Below are 24,833 nucleotides of genomic sequence, written 5' to 3' on the forward strand. Positions count from 1 at the left end.
AAGCCTGTAGGGCTCATCAATATTTTTCCAAATAAATTCATTTAGCAAACTCGCTTCCTTTTCCTATTATTGTTGACAGCTCGTTGTCCAGGTTATCAACCACCACTCTGCTCTAAAAGCAGTGGTCAGAATGAAATATATATAATGTAGATGTATAAAGGTATATTGTGTATATATACTGCATGATATATATAAATATGTATACTATAGCTATATATACCCCAGCCAAACCACTGCTTTTAGAGCAGAGCAGTGGTTGGTAACCTAGACAATGTGCTGTCAACAATGGCTGAGAAAGAGTGGCATATCAGGGGAACGAGGCAAGTTTGGTAAATGAATGTATATGCAAAAATATTTAACTTGATGAGACCTACAAGTATAACAGTATTAGTTAAGATAGGAATACCCCTTAAGGTTGGGTTCACACAAATTCTTTTTTTTTTGGTTGATAAACTACCATATCTCTAAATATAAGTTCATCATACAAACCAAAAGAAATGGCATATTATGGCTATGTTCCCACTATGTCTTTTTTTGGCAACACAATACAGCCGTATTATGCAAATTACAGCCATAATACGGCTGTAATTTGCATAATACGGCTGTATTTTCGCTGCAAAATGATGGCTGAAATACGGTCAAAGAAAAACATACTGGGAACATTGCCTAAAAATGCAAAAAAAAAAAAAACACTAAACACCCTGGTAATTAAAGTAATTAGGTCTGATGAAAGCAGGTGTGTAATTCGGATTCCACGCTTGTTTCCTATCCCAGTGTTACTTATCAGCCTGCGGTTTATGAGCTGTGGACAACGTTAACATTAACTCCGGTGACTTGTAAATTGATTTATCCCGATTCTCATCAAAGCAGAAAATCAACTCACACGTTTCGAGGAAAAATGTTGGCGCGGTGCGACTGTGTAATTATTTCAGGAATTCACTCAAAAAGTCATTGTAGGAGATTTTAGACTTGAAATCTTTGTCAAAGTAACCGAAAATGTGGAAGAATTCATCCTCGGAAAGGTTGACGCCGAATCTGCGCAGAACCTGCGGTAAGAGATGGACGTAAATTACAGTAATCACGCGTCTTATGGTGCTAAGTGCAGTCAGATGCCGGGGGACGGAGGGATGGAGAACGCATGTTAGGCTCTGTTCACATCTGTGGTTTCCATTATAAACATGAACCATGATGGACACGATGGACGCCATGATGGATCCCAATGGCTTTCAATGTAGTTGGTTGGATTCCCATAAAGTGTTTGCTGCTTTAGGCTATATTCACACATGGCAAGAGACCGGCCATTCTGTGACCTGGCCGGCCTCTGAAAAGATCATCGGTATTGTAGTATCGGGCAGATGATCTTTTGCAAAAAACGGATTGCAAAAATGTAGTGTGAACCCAGCCTAAGTGTGCCTTCACACACACCGGATCTGCAGCGATTTTCATGCTGCAGATTCGCAGCGAAATCCGTTGCGGATCCAGTGTCAGTGCATCCCTATGAGAATACATACTCGCAGCGGGATTGACATCCTGCTGCGAGTATGTAAGTTAAGCCCCTGGCGGCCGGAGCATACTTCACCTCCTCCGCGCACTGGCTTGCTTCGGGGGTTCTGGACAGGACATCCCGCTCAGCCAATCAGTAGCTGCGGCGGGGCAGCGCACTGATTGGCTGCGCGGGTCGAACAGATGCCGGGATGCACTGTAGCAATGTAGATGAACCGTATCTGTTTGGGATTTGACCAAGGCTCGGAGATCAAAGATGGAGGATAAGAAGGGGAGAAGCAGCCCATGCCTCTTGGACTTATCAAACATGGTGTAAAGTGAATCTGTCTCAGTTGCCCCTAGCAACCAATCAGATTCCACCTTTCATTTTCCAAAAAGTCTGTGAGGAATGAAAGGTGGAATCTGATTGGTTGCTAGGGGCAACTGGGCCAGTTTCACTTTACACCAGGTTTGATAAATCTCCCCCCCCCCCAGTGTATATTCCTATATTACCTGTTTAAAATCCTGAATGTTGATGTATCCCGTCCGTGTCTCGTCGTAAGACTGAAAAGTTCTTCTCATTGGTCTCCAGTTGTTTAGGACTTTTGGCTGGATTCTAAGCATGGCGTCTAGAAAATTGGGGCCGTATGATCCAGTGCTCATCTGTAATCCAATAGAACAATCAATGAGAAGGTTTCGAGGGTCTGGACATTTATTGTTTGTTAAAGGGGTACTCTAGAAAAAGAACAGATCAACTGGTGTCAGAAAGTTATACAGATTTCTAATTTACTTCTAATTAAAAATCTCAAATCTTCCATTACTTATCAGCTGCTGTATGTCCTGCAGGAAATGGTGGTGCATACTGTATGCTCTCTGCTGCCACCTCTGTCCATGTCAGGAACTGTCCAGAGCAGTAGCAAATCCCCATAGAAAACCTCTCCTGCTCTGGACAGTTCCTGACATGGAAAGAGGTGGCAGCAGACTGGAAAGAATACACCACTTCCTGCAGTACATACAGCAGATGATAAGTACTGGGAGACTGGAGATTTTGAAATAAAAGTCATTTACAAATCTATGTAACTTTCTGACACCAGATGATAACATTTTTTTTCTTTGGAGTACCCCTTTAAAAAAGATTAAGGTGGAATCTACAATATGATTCAATGGATCGAAATCTAATGAATCGGTCATGGATTAATTTAGTCTTAGTAAAAGTAATTCCAGTTTAGTTCATTTAAAGGGATTGTCCAGGCTTAGAGAACCATGGCCGCTTTTTACCAGAAACAGTTCCACTCTTGTCCTTAGTTTGGGTGTGGGGGATTAGCTGCTCAGTTCCATTAAAGTAAATGGAGCTAAATTGTAATACCACACACAACCTGAGGACAGGGGGTGGCACTTTTCTTGCAAGGAAGTAGCTGTGTTTTTTTTATAAACCTGGATAACCCCTTTAAGTCAGAATTGCCCATTAAAAATGACTAGGTCTAAACGGACACGTTATGTGATAATATATTTGGAATCACATCACCTGTCAAAAGTGAGCGGGCACACATGCTAAATCCGCCATCTTGTACAGACACCTTTACAGGGGCAGAAAATCTAAAATCCATCTTACCCAGATTGATTGATTTATAGCGAACCTATATAAACCTTGTGTGTATACAGTCCAAGCTTTCTCCCCTGTATAACACTAGCTAAGCCCCTCCCCTGCTTCCTGAGTTCTGTCTTGGTCTCTCTGTTACTAGAGACAGAATTTCCCTAACAACAGGCAACAGACAGCAGACTGCAGGGAAGTGACATGTAGTGGCCAAGAATTTGGGGCTGTTTTTCTCTGCGGTAAGGAGTCTTAAATGAAATGATTTCTAAATATCTTACAGATTGCATTGACTCACTCAAATGTTTAAAAAAGACAGCGTCCATTTAAAGTGTAACTATCATTTCAGGATAATTTTTCTGAAAACAATAAATATCAATAGTACAAGTGATTTTAAGAAACTCTGTGATTTTATATGTGGTTTTATATACCAAAAGAGTTTCCTTCTGTACTGAAAAAGCTGTTTTCCTAGCTCTCCCCTGACTTCAGAAGAAGCAGGATTTCTGTGTACATTATGCTCTATGGAGAGGGGAGGGGCTGAGAGGAGTTAGTGAGCATGGAGCAGTCCTACACTGCACAACACCCTGCAGTCTTCTCTCGGCAAGCTCCTAGATAAGCACTGACCTTTCTGACCCCTGAATCCAGCTTCTTAGGTGCCCAGACAATCTACAAACAGCTGACCTTTATGTCTCTTCTTCCTGCTCACTCATCTCCCTCGGCCCCTCCCCCCTCCATAGGATATCATTGGCAGATTTGTCTGATAATGTACAGATAAGAAATGAGGGGGGGGGGGGGAGGCTGGGAAATTGTTTTTTAAAGGACAACTCCCACGGGACCCCAAAAAAAAAAAAAACACAGACACACACAGACACCATACTCACCATCCCTCCGGTGACGATCGCCACTCGATTCGCCCGCCGTCCGCCTCTCCGTCGCCGCCGTCCGTCATCCAGCGATGTCTCCAACTTCCGGGTCCAGGGGATGGAAAAGGCTGCCAGTGCGCTTGCGCACCGGCAGCCTTTTCATTGGCTGTAGCGCATCACATGGCTTCCAGCAAGCTCAGCCAATCAGGGCTGAGCAAGCTGGAAGCCATGTGATGCGCTCCAGCCAATGAAAAGGCTGCTGGTGCGCATGTGCACCAGCAGCCTTTTCATCCCCATTCACTTTGCATGAAGACTCCGAGGAGGAAGAAGACCCGGACCGCCCCCGGCTCTGACGTCGTCGTCACCAGATGCCGCCCCGGAGAAGAGGACCGTGACGATCGTAATAGGTAATGTATACATTCCTTAACTTCCGGGGTGGAGGGTCGGGGGTCCGAAAGTGGGGGAAGGGGGCCAGGCCGGGTATTTAACCACATTACAAAGTTATATAACTTTGTAATGTGTGTTAAATGAGCAAAAAAAAATTTTTGTGGGAGTTGTCCTTTAAATACAGCAAGAGGATTTTTTGCCTAATAAAACCTATTATAGAGTTTCTTAAAATTGCTTATACTACTGATTTCTGCCCCCCCAAAAAAAACTAAAAATGACCGTTACACATAAATGATCCTTACATCTTACGATTCAAAGACAGATCTGATACCGTAGAATTGTTAGAACACGACAATTTATAGATCCGCCCAAGCATTCCAGAACCTGACAGATACGACAAGGAGGGGACTGATATATTGTTTCTCTGGTAAATGGTCGGACAATGGAATCCTCTTGCTTGGGAGACTGTGCGAGCAGCGCGATGTGGCGGATCGCCTACATACCGGTATCCGGGGCTTCTGCACTTTCATCCGCTGCAGGAGGACATTTTTTGGAGGTGTTGTTCCGAGTGTGACATTCCGCAGGAAATCTGAATAGGAGATTTTCCCATTGTTTCTTAAATCGTATTTCCGTGTTAGCTTCTCCAGTTCCTCCTCAGAAATGTCCACGTTAAACTGACGGAGAACAGCTACAAAAAGCGGTGAAAGTCACATGATTATTCGCTTACATAGATGACTATACACAGGGGCCTCATCTGGTGCTGGTTTATATATGGAAGGCTCTAGAACTCATATATACACGACTAGACTATAACCACCTTATTGTGTCCTGATGAGGTTTGTACAGATGGGAATCTCTTCTTTTTGAGGTGGGTTCACACTTGGTTAAAGGGAATTCCGGAATTCAATAAACAGCGCCTCTCTTGTTCTCAGGTTGTGTGCGGTACTGCAACTCAGCTCCAATAAAGTGAATAGACCTGAGATGTAATACCACATACAACCTGTGGATAGTCATGGCACTCTTTTTAGAAGAAAGCAATCCTGAAAAATCCTTTTAATATCCTAATCCTAAGGGGTACTAGTCAAAATGTATTTTCTTTTTCTTTCAAATCAACTGGTGTCAGAAAGTTATACAGATATGTAATTTACTTCTATTTACAAATCTCCAGTCTTCCAGTACTTATCATCTGCTGTATGTCCTGCAGGAAGTGATGTATTCTTTGCAGTCAGACACAGTGCTCTCTGCTGCCACCTCGGTCCATGACAGGAACTGTCCAGAGCAGCAGCAAATCCCCATAAAAACCTCTCCTGCTCTGGACAGTTCCTGACATGGACAGAGGTGGCAGTAGAGTGAGTAGAGTGTCAGACTGGAAAGAATACACCACTTCCTGCAGGATATACAGCCACTGATACGTACTGTAAGACTGAAGATTTTCATATATATATATATATATATATATATATATATATATATGTAAATTACTAATTTATATAACTTTCTGAAACCAGCTGATCTGAAAGAAAAAATATTGAGTACCCCTTTAATGCTATAGGCACTGACTTACTGGCTACCTATAGGTGGGATTAGGAATTGGAATACAGCTAATTTGCATACTTTCCCATAGAGCATTGCTTGTCTCTTCAATCTAAATCAGTACTGCGCTAACCCTATCCCCCATTTATGAACTTTTGCATGCAGATATACAATTTTTTTTTTTACACAAAAAATACAGGCTCATGGGTAGCGCCATCCATAGGTTGCATCTGGTATTGCAACTCAACTGTATTAAAGTGAATGGGACGAGGTTGCAATACCACACAGCGCTGCAGACATGTCTTTATTGCTGAATGATAGAAGGTTTAGTGATCAGAACACATACAGTTAATAGACTCCATAAGATTTATATCTCTCCATTAAACGTCATTAGGCTTTGTGTGCATCTCAGCGTAGGAAATGTTTCGCTAAGAGGAAGGACCCTAGTGGGCATCTAACTTTACTCAGACTAATTATGGTGAAAGCTACTGCTAATAAAATATACAGAATATACTATACAATACAGATTAATGTATACAGTATATCATCCATGCTAATACAGTGGTAACCTGCATTCAATTTACTGAGCATGGCCGCTCGCCATTCCTCTCCCTAGCTCATTTAAAGGGGTTGTCAACTTTAATAATAATAAAAAAAAAAGACCACCTCCTGGTTATCACTGTCGACTAATCTCCATGTTGAAATCAATCGACTTTAGTCCTTATAAAAGGTGAAAACATTTTTAAAAAGTGCAGAGAAAATGAGTGGGTGTGACCTCCAATGAGTGGGAGTGGCATCCAATGAGTGGGCATGGCTTCCAATTAGTGGGTGTGGTCTCAATTGAGTAGGTGTGGTTTAAAGACAATGTACCACTTCGCCTACGTAAAAAAAAATGACGTCTCACCTCGATGGCGCCCCCAGTTTACCGATATGCCCTCCTCTTGGTGTTGCGGCCAGAAATAATTCTGAAGAAGGCACGTCACCTAGGGTTTGAGCGAAGTGGTCCATTCGCTTTAAAGTTTTTAACACATTTATTAAAAAAAAAATAAAAAAAATGTTGCTGTGAGCAGACAATCTAAAATACGTCAATGTGCCATTTTATAAAGTCTTTTTTTCTTAGGGTGGCTTAACCCTTAGAGGACCGGGCCAATTTAAATTTTTGCGTTTTCGTTTTTTCCTCCTTGTGTTTAAAAGGCCATAGCACTTGCATTTTCCCACCTAGAGACCCACATGAGCCCTTATTTTTTGCGTCACTAATTGTACTTTGCAATGACAGGCTGAAGTTTTGCATAAAGTACACTGCAAACCCAGAAAAAAATTAAATGTGTGGTGAAATTGAAAAAAAGAAACGCTTTTTGGTTATTCAGGGGGTATTTGTTATTACGCCATTCTCCCTGGGGTAAAACTGACTTTTTTAATATATGTTCCTCAAGTCGTTACGATTACGATATATAACATGTATAACTTATATTGTATCGGATGGCCTGTAAAAAATTCAAACCATTGTTAACAAATATATGTTCCTTAAAATCGCTCTATTCCCAGGCTTATAGCGCTTTTATTCTTGGGTCTATGGGGCTGTGTGAGGTGTCATTTTTTGCGCCATGATGTGTTCTTTCTATCGGTACCTTGATTGCGCACATGCAACTTTTTGATCGCTTTTTATTAAAATTTTTCTGGATTTGATGCGACGAAAAAATGCGCAACTTTGCACTTTGGGATTTTTTTGCACTTACGCCATTTACCGTGCGAGATCAGGAATGTGATTAATTAATAGTTCGGGCGATTACGCACGCGGCGATAGCAAACATGTTTATTTATTTTTATTTAAAACATGAAAAAAGGGGGGGGTGATTCAGGGGAGGGGGCTTTTTTTTTTTTTTTTACACTTATACTAGAAGCCCCCCTAGGGTTGGGGTTATTCCCCCTGGGGTTAGGGTTGTTCCCCTTGGGGTTAGGGTTATTCACCCCTGGGGTTAGGGTTATTCCCCCTGGGGTTAGGGTTGTTCCCCGAAAGCATCCAAGTGCCGAGCCGGGATCAGCGCCATTTTGGAGCAGACACCCGGCCGGTATAGACGTGTGGATCGCTCCTCCGGGACAACATCGGATGCAACTGTCAACTTTGCTGCACCTGGGACCGTGGCGGTTCAAAGCGCGGCCGCCGCGCGGCTCCACTCTGAATACCCGTAGGCGGCCCAGGACGTACAGATACGCCCAGGGTCGCCTAGGGGTTAAAGGGAACCTGTCACCATGAAAATGCTACCTAAGCTAGCGCAATCATGTTATAGAGCAGGAAGAGCTGAGCAGAGGAAAAGATTCAGTATAATTTTTTGGTTGTTTCTATGCTAAGGAGTCCGGCTAGTGAGTGACCCCGCCCACTGGACTCCTTATCACAGAATGAGCGGGGACTTCAATCAACAAGTTACAATCTTTTCCCTCAAATTTATATATCAATCTGTTCAGTTCTTCCTCCTCTATAACATGATGCTGATGAATTAGATAGCATTGTCTTGGTGACAGGTTCCCTTTAAGATAAACCAGACTATATGTGAGCCTATATTATATTTACTGTACCTGAGAAGTCAGCCGAGGTGACGTGACCTTCCTTGTCCTGGTCTTTTTCTCTAAACGCTCTATGAACGTCCTGCCAGCATTTGGAGATTCTGCTTTTCAGCTTGTTCTCGACCTGCTCGCAGTTGATCATTGGCGCAGGGTGCGACGTGGCTGTATGCGGCCTCTGGGCCGGCGTCTGTAAGAAGAAAGAGTTAAGGAATAAACAAATCCCTGTACAGCGCTAAACGTTTCTTTGTTATAGAACAAAATTGTGTCTGTGCTCAACATGGTGATAAAACTGTGATATCTAATAGAGGCGCCAGGTCCCTAGCCATTCCCATCACGCCATTCTGAAACCAGTCATAGGCAGATACAACAAACTGGTACTTTAACACTTTACAAGATATCAAGTGTTATTGAAAAACCAGATATTTTTCTGATTTTTCCCTTTTTTTTTAAATAATGGGGCCTGTCTAACAAAACAAGATGGTCTAAGGCACCTTATGTGGGATGTTCTACAATGAAATATTTTAATTTAAAGGGGTACTCCGGCAAAAAATGTGTCTCTTTCAAATGAACTGGTGTCAGAAAGTTATACCGATTTGTAATTTACTTCTATTTAAAAATCTCCAGTCTTCCAGTACTTATCAGCTGCTAAATGTCCTGCAGGAAGTGGTGTATTCTTTCCAGTCTGACACAGTGCTCTCTGCTGCCATCTCTGTCCATGTCAGGAACTGTCCAGAGCAGGAGAGGTTTTCTATGGAGATTTGCTGCTGCTCTGGACAGTTCAAGGACAGAGATGGTAGCAGAAAGCACTGTGTCAGACTGGAAAGAATACACAACTTCCTGCAGGACATACAGCAGCTGATAAGCACTGGAAGACTGGAGATTTTTAAATAGAAGTTATACCCTTTTACTACTCTTCTCTGGCAGATAGATACTTCTAGATCAGGCTTTAAAATTCAGCATACTCTAACAGCAGCATTGTAACAGCACTGAACAAGCATTGGGCCAAAAGCTATTACAGGCTAGTCAACATCATGTAACTCACGTTACTAAAATCATACAATGTAATAACCATAAGTAAAAGTGCAGAACTTACAGAAGGCTTATTGGAGGTGGATGGAGCCGTTTTAGGTCTTCTCGTCCCCCATGTCTGACCTTGTGTGACCGATGACTCTCGTTTATAGTTGGGTTCTGCGTTACGTGACAATGGTAATGGAGTTGTTGGTACTTCACCGCTGAACATCTTCAAGAAATCGTGGTATTTGAGATTACCGTAAGGATTAAAGGGCAACATGTCCCAAAGGAGATCAAACTGCGGGGAAGAATGGATGTTACCATTAACGTCATTGTGGAAGAAATGATGGAAGGAATCTCCTTAGAGTTAGGGTCCTATTCCACGGGCCGAGGAGGGCCCGATCAACGATGTAAACGAGCGGCGATCTGCTAGATCGCCACTCGTTTACTGGGCCTATTCCACGGCCCGATGATCATTGAGCGAGGGCTGCAAGAACATTGTTAACGATGTCCTTGCAGCCCTTGCAGCATCATACATTACCTGGCTGCAGGGCTTGTCCTCCGCCCCGTCTCCTCCCCGGGTCACCCGCGCTCTATCTTCTGAATGGCCGGTCAGCTGACAGGCCACACTCAGCCAATCACAGGCCGCGGCGGTCCCAGCCTGTGATTGGCTGAGCGCTCCGTCAGCTGACCGGCCATTCAGAAGATAGAGCGCGCGGGACCCGGGGATGAAGACAGCGCAGAGAAGATGCCCTGCAGCCAGGTAATGTATGACGATGCTGCTGCTGTTTCTTCTCAAATCGTCGGTCGCCCGCCGCGCACCGCTATTCAACCGTAGCGATGCGCGGTGGGGGAACGATGATTTTAGGTCTGGCCCTAAATGAACGATCAGCCGATGACACGATCATCGGCTGATCGTTCTCTCTATTTCACCGAACAATAATAGGGCCCTTACTCTTGCTTACGCCCAAATGGTGGAAACTTTCAGCTACAAACATTTATTCCAATGCCAATGGGAGCCACAGATTGGGGATCAACCAGCTGGGACCCTCCCTGAATAGAGATCTACAGGTAAGAATGGTTGGTTGGATTGAAAGGCCAGAATTTAATACCAGATTTATGGTTGAAAGGCCACTGTATGGCCAAATATGACGTATCCGGGGCAATTATTGGTAATCGAAAGAATAAAAGGATCAAGATCCAAGTCTGTTTCCACCTAAAGAGCAATACTGCCCACCGACATGGATGAAGTCACAGTCTTGCTTTCCCAAGATCACTAAATAATAGCTGGATAGTGACATAAAAATTCTTCTTACCTGTTCCTCCGTTAGCAACATGAAATTTTTATGGAAAAACTCTCGAAAGTCCTCCTTGGAGATGACATTGATGCCTGCATAATCTATGCTAAAGAAGTCCTTGGTGATGGAGTAGAAGCGAGCCGCAATGACTTCCTGGATGTGCGTCAGGATGTCTTTCATTGTCAGCTCTCGACCAGATCTCGGCCGGGTGACCCTCTCCACTCTCTCCACCCAAGCGGATACAGGCTGCGACCAGATGGAAACAATAGATGGATTTCTTAATGGGTTGTACGCTTAACAAATATTTCCGAAGATGTTTATGTCAAGTTTGTAGTATTAGGTCTTGCTGGAATCATCCCATACTAACATACTAAGGGGTGGTGCCTGGATACACGTGTAATAAAACGGAATCGTTACCTGCTGTCGGACCCAACTGCAACCACCCTCATCTCCTATTGGCTGCTCCTGCCCATAGGCATTTTAATATGTGTGAGGAGGCGGAGCTCTCCTTGCTGTGCTCCGCAGGGGCGGGTGTACAGAGTTCCTGCCAATGCCATCACTAGCCTGGTGTGCTGTGCAGGAGAAATGTCTGGCTGACCATGGCTTTGCCTGGACAATTTAGCTGTTTCCCAGCATAGAGAGTGGGATCAGCTTAGTGGATCAAGATGAGGTCTACAATCTTAAAGGCAAGTAGTAGAGAAGACCCAGCCTCTATGGAGTACAGAAGTCTTACAATGGTTATCAACTCTAATTTCCCATTTCATATACGTAATTTTGGTTCGTTTTGTGACCATTTCACACTTACACCCAACCCCCACTGTTTGTATATATATCGTAGAATAATGATTGTGTTTATCCTGACTACCGTGTTCTTTCTTTCCACCCTGTTTTAGCTGAATCCCATAGACAAAATTGTCCCTTATTAGTAAAAAAAAAAAAAAAAGTCTGTCCGTTCACGGTAATCAAACTATGCCGAAGACAGACGAGCGCAAGCAGTTCTGACAAGGCCTTGTGTTTTCCGGGGCTTATTGTTCGCATGTCAGAGCCGTGCTTTCTAAGTGTTTATCGGTCAGGTGCTTCATAGACAGGTACGAATTAAATTATAGGTTTTATGCGGGAATTCTTGGTGCGAGAACAACAAGGGAAGGTAAAAAAAAATAAAAAAAATCATCTTGCTTATGCACGAGAGGCGTTGTTCATACCTCGGCAGTGAAGGTGGAGAAATTATGTAGGAAGCTTTTCCAGTCTATTGTGTTGTTCTCGTTCAGCGCGAGTTTACTCAGGACGTACTTGAATTGCTTGTCCGTAAGCTTAAAACAGAAACTGTCAAGAATCCGGTGTAATTCTAAAGGCTTTATTGTGCCAGTGTCGTCCTTATCAAACGCGGAAAATGCCTGAAGGTGACAGCAACGGGTTTGAATTATTTTTTCAGTCACTTTGGGAACAGTACAAGGTATAATATGCGGTGACTTTATTGGCAAAGTGTTCTCAGGCTGCCATGTTTTTGTGTAAAAACAATAAATTTTTGCACAACTCACTTCTTGTTACGATTGATGTAGCAGGCGATGACTAAAGAAATGTCACCGGTACGAGAGAAGAGAGGACAGGCGGGAAATGACAAACATGAGGAAGGCAGGAGGGGGGTGGGGAGGGTTAGGGAGAAGACATCTGTGATACTGAGATCATCACGGGAGAAGATGATGGAAGCAATTGAGGTAACGAATGCAGTCATCTAGAAAGTGTGAAAAATACATGGCAGCCATATTGGACCTGTATAAAAAGCAACTACAATGATAGCTTCCAGGCCCAGACTGACAATCTGTCAGGCTGGACAGATTTCCGGTGGGCTATCCAGATTGCCAGTCAGTTGGCTGCTCGACCCTATGCACATTTACATTAGACATATCAGAAGTATAAAAACAGCGCTGTAAAGCATAAAATGCTGTGCAACAACTGCGGAGGGATGCTGGTAACGCCAACTGTTCTGTGTATTCAATATCCAAAAGACATACAAAATAGGAACATGGACTCCATGACAGGACTCCATGTTCCTGTTTTGTATTTCTTTTGGATATTGAGAATAAAGATCAAGTTTTATGGTGAGTGCCGCTAGACATTATCTTTATATATTCACTACTTTGAGGGAGAGGACTGGGATTGGCGCTGCCAAGGGCTTCCTCCTCCAGTTGCCAGTCATGATGGTGGTCTGTGCCATGAAGTTGGGTGCATCAGACCTGGTGCTTTTTAACTTTTTGACCCAGTACGGCAGTGGCAGAAAACCAAGATAGCTTCTACAGGTCAAGATGAAGGGGGTGTTGAAGACCATCAGATCACCCCTGTGTGTATGTCACTGACTATCCATACCCTTATAGCGGCTTTGCCACCATGAACATTTATTCCCTATGCTTCTGGGGGATTCCCATTCAACTCAAGATTTCCAAAGCTTCCATCTGATTGATGAGATGCACATACAGTACCTGGCTGCTGCTCCATCCATTGTCTATGAGAGTGCCAAAGATAGATCAACCTTCAACACTTCCACAATGAATGGAACTGCTGATCCATAAAGAGAAGAGCTTTGAGAGTCCTGTTCTCGAGAGTGTGGGGGTCCCAGTGGTTACACCACTTTTAATCATAGTTATTTCCTATTCTGTTGATAGGGGGATAATTGCCCATGATGGCAGAACCTCCTTGGGTTCCTATTACACGGAGAGATAATCGGACAAATCGAGCCGATTCGGCCGATTATCGCTCCGTGTAATAGAGACAACGATCAGCCGATATAACGATCATCATCTGACCTTTGACCTTAAATCATGGGGCGTCAGGCGCACATCGCTATGTATAATAGTGATGCGTGGCAAACGACTGAATGACAGGTTAATACATTACCTGTCCACGTTCCCAGTCTTCTCCTGCCTTCTGCTCTCTTCCCGGACAGTGATTGGCTGAGCGGCCTGTCAGTTTAGAGACCGATATGAAGTTGTAACCGTGGGATCGGGAAGCAAGCAGAGGGCAAGAGAATACTGCTTAGGTAATGTATGAACTGTTTGGGCAAGGCCTGCATGGACATCGATAACGATACATATATATATATATATATATATATATATATAGCCCTTGCTAAACGATTATTGGGCCACGTAAAAGTAGATAATTGATCTAGCAGATTGGCACTTGTTTACAATACTGATCGAGCCTTTACTGGCCCGTGTAATAGTACCCTTAGTTTCGGCTGCAGTTTCCTAATATTGGGGGTGGGGAGCATCTTATTTTTCTATGGGGTCCTATGAATTCTACTTATGGCAGTTCCTGTCCCATTTACTACCTATTAGTGCTGATAATTTTGGCACCCAATATAATAATAACTGGATGGTTACCACCACTGCTCCCTCTAAGCCAGGGATGGGGACCCTTCGGTCCTCCAGCTGTTGCAAAAGTACAATTCCCATCATGCCTGGACAGCCAAAGCAAAGCTTTGGCTGTGCAGGCATGATGGGAATTGTAGTTTTGCAACAGCTGGTGGGCCGAAGGGTCCCCATCCTTGCTTTAAGCCATTCATTGCAGCAACGATAGAGTTAAAACCCCCAATCAGCTTGACAGCTACTGCTGCTATTTGGCTTGTTAACCTCATTAGCATGTTGTTTTAAAGGGGTTATCCAGCGCTACAAAACCATGGCCACTTTCTTCCAGAGACAGCCCCACTCTTGTCTCCAGCTTGGGCGAGGTTTTGCTGCTCAGTTCCATTGAAGTGAATGAAGCTTACTTGCAAACCGCACCTGAACTGGAGACAAGAGTCGTGTTGTCTCTGGAAGAAAGTGGCCATGTTTTTGTAGCGCTGGATAACCCCTTTAACTGTTTCCTTTCCAAGGTTCACAGCTCGGAGGGAACACTGGTCACCACTGCTCGACACTCAATCAGGGGGAAGCTCTCAAATTCGTGTCCGGTGAAGGACCCCTTGACAATCCAGACTGGTCATGGGTCGTCTTTATAGACTCCACTTACTCCATCATCACCGTATTCAGTCTCATTGCACCAGGGATAGAGCCTAGATAAACAAGGATGACCTTTCCCTCTACTAGTGATAGAACACATTGTAAGGAGCACAAGACCTTACACGGCATCCTGCTAATTCTACAAGAAATGAATGACCTGCTCGGTATGCGGAGTTAGATCTAACATGGTGGTTACATGGCTGTCAGAACAGTCTGGAGGGAGGATACAATATCAGCTTCTTACTTTGCGCAGTTCCTCCTGAGAGTTCTTGACGGACTCTTTCAGCTTCACAAGCACCTTGTGCGGGCTGAGGTTCTGGCCGTTCTCCGTGGGCACAATGGTCTCCTGTCTTTGTCCGTACTTTGAAGCCCTCCCGTCGTCAATCATTTTCAGGAAGTCAAAATAGGAGAGTTTGTTGTCCAGAACCCTTAGCCTTAACCTTGGAGAAAAACAAAGAGCACTTACACCGGCACGAGAAGTCACATCTCATCCACATCCTATTCTAGAGAAGGTACTGACTGACGGCTCCTTAACCCAGAGGTTATTCCTTATTGATGAAGGTGTCAGCTCCCGGATCACTGTACGATGGATGATGCTGCCCTTTTATTGGCGCCTGTTCTCACATATGATGTACATCCAGTAAGTAAACATTTGCGCCATACAATATGGCATCTACATATAATATTTAACTAATACAGCTATACAATGACCAATAATATCTCTATACATAAATATACAGTATTATACAATTATGATCCATAATACCATACATAAATATATATATATATATATATATATATATATATATATATATATATATATATATATATATATATATATATACCATGTATATAGTGTATTCAGGTCCCTCTCACTTTGCCTGAGGGTCATCGTTTCTACCTCTAGTGTTCCCACGACTAGAGGCTCCACTGTTAGTTGCTCCTGGTCATCAATTTATTTCCGTTTCTGTTTATGTTCCAGGTTGACTCGTCCGATATCGGTCGTGATTAGAGATGAGCGAACCTGGAGCATGCTCGAGTCGATCCGAACCCGAACTTTCGGCATTTGATTAGTGGTGGCTGCTGAACTTGGATAAAGCCCTAAGGCTATGTGGAAAACATGGATATAGTCATTGGCTGTATCCATGTTTTCCAGACAACCTTAGAGCTTTATTCAAGTTCAGCAGCCATCGCTAATCAAATGCCGAAAGTTCGGGTTCGGATCGACTCGAACCCGAACTCGGTTCGCTCATCTCTAGTCGTGACCATTCACCCATTCCTGACTATGACTTGTACTTACTCCAGTTCCTGCTTCCTATCCAGATTGTACACCATGTCACTGACCACAAACTACTGGGGAGCTCCCTAAAGCAAGTTCAAACCTCCTTGTGGGGTCACGGGTGAACACCAGGGAGTCCCCTACATTCAAAACCAGCTTTATTCTGATTGCTGCATAGAATGTCACCTGACACATGACTTACTATAATACAGAAACAGTACATTGCCTGAGGGTCATCTTGTTTCTACCTCTAGTGTTCCTGAGACTAATGGTTCCACCGATGTCACTTCAGCTCCGTTTCTGTTTATGTCCCAGGTTGGCTCATCCAATATTGCGCTCCTGATTACTGTTGAGCTGTTCAGGTTCGGCAACGTTCTGCAAATGCAAACGCTCGGCATTTGACTCCTGGCGACGTTGGATGCCAACCTAGGGCTGCCAGGGAAGCATGGATATAGCTGTATAGGCTGTATCCATGTGTTCTAGGACTCCCTAGGGCAGCATCCAACTTCTCCAGCCAGCGGGAGTCAAATGTCAAGCGTTCGGGTTTGGAGATCACCGCCAAACCTGAACAGTTCAGCAAGTCCGCCCAACACTGCTCCTGATCCCTTATTCTGGACTATGACTTCTGCTTGCCCCTGTTGTTGCTTCTTGCAGATTCTATACCCCAATCATAGACTACCGGGGACCTCTAGTTTCAGCACCCCAGTTTATATCGATAGATGTATAGAGTGTGATCTATCTGGTAGATGATATAGTATAATACACATACACTACACTGCCCGAGGGTCATCTAGTCTCTACCTCTAGTGTTCCTGGGGCTCGTGGTTCCGCTGTTGGTTGCTTCTGTTCAGCTCTGTTTCTGTTTACGCTTCTGGTACCATTCCCGACCATTCTCCCTTAGGGTATGTTCACTCTGAGTAAATCAGGCGGAATTCTGCGGCAAAACTTTCTGCCGCAGAATCCAGTGGCGGCAGTGGAGGAGTGCGCACTCTCCCATAGACAGGCTATGGGACACTGAGACAGGCGGGATTCGGAACATACTTCTTCTCGCTCCAATTCCTGTTTCCTATCTAGATGCTTCACCATGACACCAATCCAAGGTGAAGACCAGGGAGTCCCCCAGCCTCAGCACCCCTGTTCGGTGATATAGTATAATCCATGAACACCACATTGCCTTTCCAGAAGTAATGCATTATAGTCGTTTTCCCGCTCCTCAATCTGTATTCCAGTCGCAGCCCCCCCTATGGGCCTCACGTATAATTATTTAGCAAATAAAACAAACAGTCGTCTTTCCATTGGGCGACCCCAAGCAACTCTGCGGCTTGTTAGAAGGGATATTAATATCTATACAATGTGTGAGGTTGTCAGAGGGGAAGCACAATGAATGTGATGTGCAGAGGTCTGGGAACGTGTGCCCGTAAGTCAACGCTCCAAACATCTGTCCGTGTTTATGTGGGAGGGGTTGGCAGTGTACCCGCGCAGCTGCTGGTGAAGGCCTCAGTCAGCTGCAGTGTCTCCCCTTTATGTTTAACCAATATGACAAACACTGGGGAGCGGGGAAGCCACAATGAGAAGAGTCTAATCACAGAAAAGAACCTTTAAGTATCTCCCCTAGACGCGGAGCGCTCTCATTTAGCCCGCATTATACCAGGCATCTGCCATAATCACCCTGCGCTCCATACAAGAATTAGCAGATAAATGGAGAGCATTGAACTGTAATCACAGTATTTAACACACGCTACACCCCCCCCCCCCCGGCCGCAAATCTTTCACCTATTATTTGCAATATTTGCCATTTTATCGCTGCCAATTACGCTTTTCTCTGTACTCTCACACATCATCTGCTGAGATCCGAGGCCCAAACTGACATGGAGTGTATATGAAAAAGTTTTTAGGCCGAGTTCACACTACGTTTTTGCAATCCGTTTTTTTGCAAAAAATGGACAAAAAACTGATGCAAATCTGTTTTTTAGCATACACAAAAACGTGGCCGACCTCATTTTTGTGTTCTTAAAAAAAAAAAGGATCCATTTTCATCCGTTTTTTTTATTTTTTATAATGGAAGTCAATGGTAAAAAGGGATCAAAACAGGTGCACACAATTGCATCCGTTTTCTTTCATCAGTTTTTATTGCAAAAAAGTAGTGTGAACCCAGCCTTAGAAAGACCCAAACTTTTTTTTCGAGGTTTGGTGGAACCCTAAGGGCCTGTGTATAATGCGGACAGTAAGGGTGGGTTGAGCCCTGAGACTTCTACTGACGACAGAGCTTTAGCTTTGGCTGTCCAGGCATGATGGGAGTTGTAGTTTTGCAACAGCTGGAGAGCCAGGGTTCCCTACCCCTTGCTGCCATATGCTGCCACTGTTGATGTCAGACTTTGCCTATTGTCTTATAGCACGTTACCTGTACAGCAGATTAAGAAACTGATCGTCATCTAAATGGAAGTTCAGGTCCTGAAGCATCTGTTGGAAGTCGTCCACACTTATCAATCCGTCCTTGTTTTTGTCTATTTTATTGAACGCTACAGCGAAATCGGGGTAATACTCTCTGAACTTATCTCTGTGGGTAGAAACATCGATGAGAATTCATCAGTAGGGCAAGAGACATCATGCCAAGTGTCCTTATTATAACTTTTATAAAGAAGACAATGGGATAGGATAGGGGGATAACAGATTGCAGGGGGTCCAACCGCTGGGACTCCTCACGATCTCAAAAATGGAAGAAGAGTCTTCTGTTAGAATGGAGGGGTGGGAAACGCATGCAAGTCTATGGGAGCTGAACCCTGTACTCATGTGCGTCCCACTGCTCCATTCTGATGGGAGACTTGGGTAACCGTACCAGAGATCGCGGACACCCCCCTCCCACATCATGTTACCTTGCAAGTTTAACAGTTTTCTGGCGGGAAAAAAATTATAAATTTGCTCCATGGCTGGGGGTTGTGTATAAATAATAAATATACTATACTCACCTTCTCCCTGCATTTTGCTGGTCTTTTGGTTTCTTGTGATGTCGCGACCCCACAGGAACTGGGTGACTAAGCCACTGGGTGACTAAGCCAATTGCTGACTGAGATGGGACGCTGCTGTCAGTACTTATTCTCTGAACAGGCAGGTCATGTGGGTTGTCGGGATGTCACAAGACCAGCAGAGGGTTGTGAGCCTCAGGGCAGCAGCTGCGGGGGACTGAAGAAGTAAAGCTCCTTTTTCTCAGGGCGATCTCCAAGAGCAAGCGAGGGCCGACCTGTCAGGTCTGAGCTCGCTTGCTCCTCATTCCCGGCTCACTGCCGTCGCTATTATGTCACCGACAGCAAGCCGGTAAGAGTGTGGGTGGCCATGGGGAGCTGCAGCGGGGGGCTCCCCGGATGACCTTTAGATAGTCCAGGGAGCCCATAGGAGATAGTGGTGGTCTGCTGCCACCGTTCCTATTACATGGAGGGAGGGATGCCCGGGTGATTGCTAGATTGTCCGGGCAGCCCATAGCATGTAACAGCGGTCTGCTGCTGCTCCTGTTTCATGGAGCAACGGCAGCAGATTGCTGCTATATGAGTCGTTTGGCCTTCAATATGTTGAAAGACAACGACAGACAATAATCAGCCGACACTGTTCATGTCGGCTGATCGTTGCCTTCTATTACACGAGACGATTATCGGCCGTAAAGGCCAATATCGTCTGAATACGGACGATAATCGCTCCGTGTAAAAGGGCCTTTAGTCGTTTGTCTTTTAACATGTTGAAAGACAACGACAGATAACGATCAGCCGCCATTGTTCATTCCGGCTGATCGTTGCCTTCTATTACACAAAGCGAATATCGGCTGTGATCGCTTAAGGACGATAATCGCTTTGTGTACTAGGGCCTAGTATGTTTATTACTTTTAAATCGACCCCAGCCATGGAGCAACTATTTTTTTCCCCTGGACAACTCCTTTAATGCTGCGTTTACACGTAACCATTAACGATCGAATTCGAACAATAATCGTATGTGTAAACGCAGCGAACGATCAAACGATGAGCGAGAAATCGTTCATTTTGATCTTTGAACATGTTCTCAAATCGTCGGTTGCAAAAGATTCGCAGATCATTCCGTGTGAACAGTCGTTCGCCGATTTAACCAATGTGTAAGATAGGCTTAAGCGATAGCGAATCGATCGCAAGACGAATTTTTCGTACGATATATCGTACCGTCTAAACGCTGATTGTTATGAAAAAAAAATCGTTACTCCGACATCGATAATTGTATGATCGGGCCAATTATCATTTCGTGTAAACGCAGCATTAGACTAACCCTTAAGGAAACACTCCAACTTGATTGTTCCATTAAAATCAGGACTGTTGGCTAGTACTTCATATCTAGGGAAGGAAGTAGCTCAAGAAAGCCCTAGAGGAGCAGATTGGTGACAGACTGGGACACCCTGATTTGATTCTTCATGGTGGGTTTAGCAGCTCAGTTCTATTGAAGTGAATAGAACTGAATTGTAATACCACACATAACCTGAGGACAGGGGAGGCGGGGGAGGCGATGCTTTTGCAAGAAAGTAGCAGTGTTTTTTTCTAATCCCTTTAAAAGTCTTACTTGATCTGCTGTTCTATATCTTTCATGTTCAGGGCCCGGGTTTGGTGCTTGTGAAATTCGTGCATTTCCTGGTGGATCTTCTGCTGCGAGTTGTGGTGTTTCTCCAGAGTCTGGTGGTTGTCTTCTATGATGCGTTTGCTCGGACCGCTGTCTCCAGTGGCGAAATTCACGCCAAGTCTCTGTAGGAATTCTTGATGGGTGAGATGACCTTTACCTTCTGGATCATATCTGGTAAGATAACAATCACAAGGTCTTTGTAATACTAAGTCTGGCAGGTGTGTAAATTCTCCATAGCACCCCCACAGGAGACATAAGGTATTACACAGCGCCCACTCTAATTACAAGGTCTGTCTGTGTAATGCAGGACAGGAGGGGTCCTCCGCAGTGACAGACACTCTTTGTAGTCCCTCTCCACCCTAGTCATGAGATGAGGATCCTGTGCAGAGGAACTCTCTCTACTAGATCAGATGTCCTGGATAGACTGTATAATTGGTTCTCTAATGTTGTGTATGAATTTTGAACTTCAATGAATAGAGCTTCATATTTAAAAAAAATATATACTTTTGGGGTCTTTTTTGGGCCATAAGATAGACTTTTTTGGAAGTTTTATGGCTCAAAAAGAGATCAAACTACACTGTGTGAACATGGCCTAAGAACTGTTAGCTGATGGATTTTCATGGCGCCTGATGGTCCAATGGGGTCCAAGGTGTCCATTGCTTTGCTGGCACAAACGCCACTACGTGCTGGGGGCTCCTACCTAATTGGGGGGGGGGGGGGATTATCTACTTATCTACCTACTTGGGTCTTCTACCAAATAGGAAATAACCTACCAACTACGGGCATTTACCCAATTGAGGGGGGGTAATCTATCCAGCCGATTTCCTATTCTTGCCTCCAAGAAAAAGTGAGGAATATGATATAAAGATATTTGTCTGGCAGATTCTGCACGAGACGAGTCATGGTTGGGTGAAGTCTTCATGGTGTTTTGATTAGAGATGAGCGAACCTGCCGAGGTTCGCGTTTGTATGAACCTGAACTCTCGGGGTCTGATTCCCGCTGTCTGCAGCCTCCGTGAAAAGGGTGGATACAGCCGGAGGACCGCCTGGAAAACTGGGATACAGCCTATGTCTACGGCTGTATTCCAGTTTTCCAGGCGGCCCTCCGGCTGTATCAACCCTCTTCACGGAGGCTGCAGACAGCGGGAATCAGACGCCTAGAGTTCAGGTTTATACGAACCCGAACCTCGGCAGGTTCGCTCATCTCTAGTTTTGATCCAGATAGAGAAGAAAAGGAAGGAGTATGGCTTCAAGAAGGTGCCCCCTGTGAGTCACTGGATGTAACAGCAGTCTGCATACAGCTACATGGGCACTATATGGATACTGTTCTGTGTATAGCCTTTTTTTTAATTCAGTATGGGTAGTATTATCCAGTCATTATGTGTTGGTCATGGTTTGGCACAATTATTTTTCCCTAGTATAATGATGTTATTGGAGGTTTGGTCTGTGTATATTGGGTTTTATTTAGTTTTTGCCACATGGTAGAACCACAGCAAGTAACAAGCTCTACCATGTGAGGACCTCACCCAGTATCTTCCTTCTGGGTGTGTGTCATGGTAGTGGGGTGGGGAAACGAAAGATAACTGCAGTCAAATGTGAATTTTTGGGTCGCTTTAAAAAAAAAAAAAAAATAGCAGGCGCTTCCCTCTTTAGTGACCTCTGAACCCTGTTTGCCGATATCCTGAATCTCATCTCAGCGTTGTCGGCGGCACACGTGACAAGGCAGATATGGAATTTTAAGTGCTGCCTATTTTATTCATTTCCATCTCGGCGAAAGATTTATATCATCCAAGAATGCCAAACCCTTTACGATAATAAAAAAAGTGACAACAAAGCTCGGATCTTTAACGAAAAAAACGGCATTAAATGTATTACAAAGAAGAATGTGCTTTGTTTTTCTAACATTTCTCTTGCAGATTTCGCACCGGGGATGGAATGTTAATATACTGGATGGAAAGTATGAGAAATGCGCTAAAATCCCCAAATCCGAGCACTTCGCTAGGTCACAAATAGGTAAAAGCATTAATAAATAATAATAATAATAAAAAAATCTACATTTGGCACAAAAGATTTTTCTATTTTCGCATGAAGTGTTTAAGCTCAGATAATGGGCATGTATGGTACGGGAGGCTCTGATAACACCAGCCGACAAAGCCCAGCACTTCAAGGCAGTTCTTTATGTATATATGGATATATATATATATATATATATATATTTATATATATATATATGCTGTATTGTATATATTGCTTTAAAGGGACACTGTCACCCCCTATTCGTATTTTGACTGCTCTCAACAGGTGTAAAGGGTAAATGTTACAGCTTTCATTACTTATTTTATATCACACCTCATGGTGCTTGTTCTGGTAAAAAGTCGTTTTTATCACCTGTGGATTGGTATATGTGGGCGGGGCCTCGCGGCCTATGTGCCACATCGCTCCGCCCCTTGCGCCATTTAGGAGGAGGAAGTGAGTGCTGACCTTAGCACTGACTTGGTCGGCGCTAGCTTCCTCCTCAATATTGGGCCCAGTAATACGCCCTTTAGATCTTGACCTAATGTCTGATATTTCTTTACCCTTACAAGTATGCTTTTCTATGACCAGCCTAACAGAACATCTAATAATGAAGCTGACTAAGGCTGGGTTCACATTACGTTTCTGCAATCCGTTTTTTTCATCCGTTTTTGCAAAAAAATGGATGGAAAAAACAAATGCATGTGTGTGCATTCATTTTGATCCGTTTTTTCGATTAAATTCCACTATAAAAAAAAAAAGATCCTTTTTTTTAACGTACACAAAAACGTAGTCGACCTCATTTTTTGTGTCCTTTGAAAAAACATCCGTTTTGATCCGTTTTTTAAAATAATGGAATTCAATGGAAAAACGGATTAAAACGGATGCACACACATTTGTTTTTTTCATCCGTTTTTTTCCCAAAAAATGGATGAAAAAAATGGATTGCAAAAACGTAGTGTGAACCCAGCCTTAAAGTAATCCCCATGAAAAAATTACTTAGAACTCTTTCCTGTTATTCCTCCTGGAAATGGACATGACCGTTACTATTCTTCTCGGTTGTGTCACTACTCAGTCTGATCCTGTCACCATTGATTGGCCAGTGTCAGAAAGTGTAGAGCCATACCCCTACTGACTAGGGAGAATGGTAAGACCCAAATGTCAATTTATTCATACAATTCCAGGATGAATCATAGAGGGAGAGTTCTTAGTAAAGGGGATACCCCAGGATTAAAAGTTCTATTCATAGAACTGGTCGGTGCAGATCTGGCCCTAGTGGCCCCCCTATTAGTAACAAGAAGGGAAGTCACTTGTACCATGAGTGAATGGAGCGGTGGCAAGCCGATCAACCATTCTAACATTGCTAAATTCAGTGCTGCTCGTCATTGCTCAGAAGTCCTATAGAGAATGAATGGTGCTGTGGCCAAGCATGTGCGCTACCACTCCATTCTCTTGGGGGACAGCCAACCTCTATTATTTTGATTGTTTGGGGTCCCAGCAGTCAGACCCCTACCAATCAAACAGCTATTCCTTATACATTTTAATATTAGGATAACCCCTTCAAAGATCCTTCTTAAAGGGGCATCCAGGATTTTTAAAAAATATATATTTAAACCAGACTATTAAACCAAGATATATAACTTACTGATATAGAGTTATCACTAATAGTATATAGCTATAGTGTGCCCTTGTGTGATTCACCCCTGACAGGAAGTTGCGTAGTTCTCTCATTTTAAGTGTGGTGTTGTCTCCCACTCCCTGACTCCTCCCTGTCTCCTGAGACAACACATCCACCTTAGTAGGCTTGCCTCTAGCCCCACCCCCTGAGTGATGTCACCACCTCTGACCAGCCCCTCTAGCTTACGTCACCATGCCCCTGCCATTTACACATATACACATAAATATCTTTAATGTGCCATTCAGGGAGAATAACATGTGCTTAAAGCCTGCGCCTTGTGCTGAATGATGCCACAGAGAGAGGAGCAGACAGGCAATGAAGACAGCAGGTGCTGCAACTTCCTTGCTTGTGCAATAGTGTGCTGTGAATTATGATTTTCTGAAATGACACCACCTGGCAGGAGTGCTGAGGGAGGGGAATAGGCAGGGTGGGAAGACTGGAGGAACGCAATGCATTCTGGGAATTGTAGTACTTAGCAGGAGACCCCAAAAACAACTAGATTTTTGGTAGTTTCAA

The 24,833-nt window shown here is 43.9% G+C and overlaps 1 protein-coding gene across 1 annotated transcript in view; it reads right to left on the reverse strand.

The window, feature by feature from the left end:
• Positions 1–286: 286 nt before the first annotated feature.
• The window catches only part of EFCAB6 (EF-hand calcium binding domain 6), a 79,012-nt gene continuing 54,465 nt past the window's right edge, over positions 287–24,833 (reverse strand). Inside the window, exons 21-30 of the mRNA XM_069967992.1 lie at positions 20,571–20,798; positions 18,403–18,558; positions 14,967–15,162; positions 11,930–12,121; positions 10,746–10,973; positions 9,512–9,727; positions 8,431–8,605; positions 4,827–5,011; positions 1,996–2,145; positions 287–1,046 (exon numbers count right to left, since the gene is read on the reverse strand). Of these exons, the coding sequence (XP_069824093.1) occupies positions 924–1,046; positions 1,996–2,145; positions 4,827–5,011; positions 8,431–8,605; positions 9,512–9,727; positions 10,746–10,973; positions 11,930–12,121; positions 14,967–15,162; positions 18,403–18,558; positions 20,571–20,798 (1,849 nt within the window). The 3' untranslated portion in view covers positions 287–923. The remainder of the gene's footprint in view (positions 1,047–1,995; positions 2,146–4,826; positions 5,012–8,430; positions 8,606–9,511; positions 9,728–10,745; positions 10,974–11,929; positions 12,122–14,966; positions 15,163–18,402; positions 18,559–20,570; positions 20,799–24,833) is intronic.

Source organism: Dendropsophus ebraccatus, chromosome 1, assembly GCF_027789765.1.
Source record: "Dendropsophus ebraccatus isolate aDenEbr1 chromosome 1, aDenEbr1.pat, whole genome shotgun sequence".
NCBI classification, from domain to species: domain Eukaryota; kingdom Metazoa; phylum Chordata; class Amphibia; order Anura; family Hylidae; genus Dendropsophus; species Dendropsophus ebraccatus.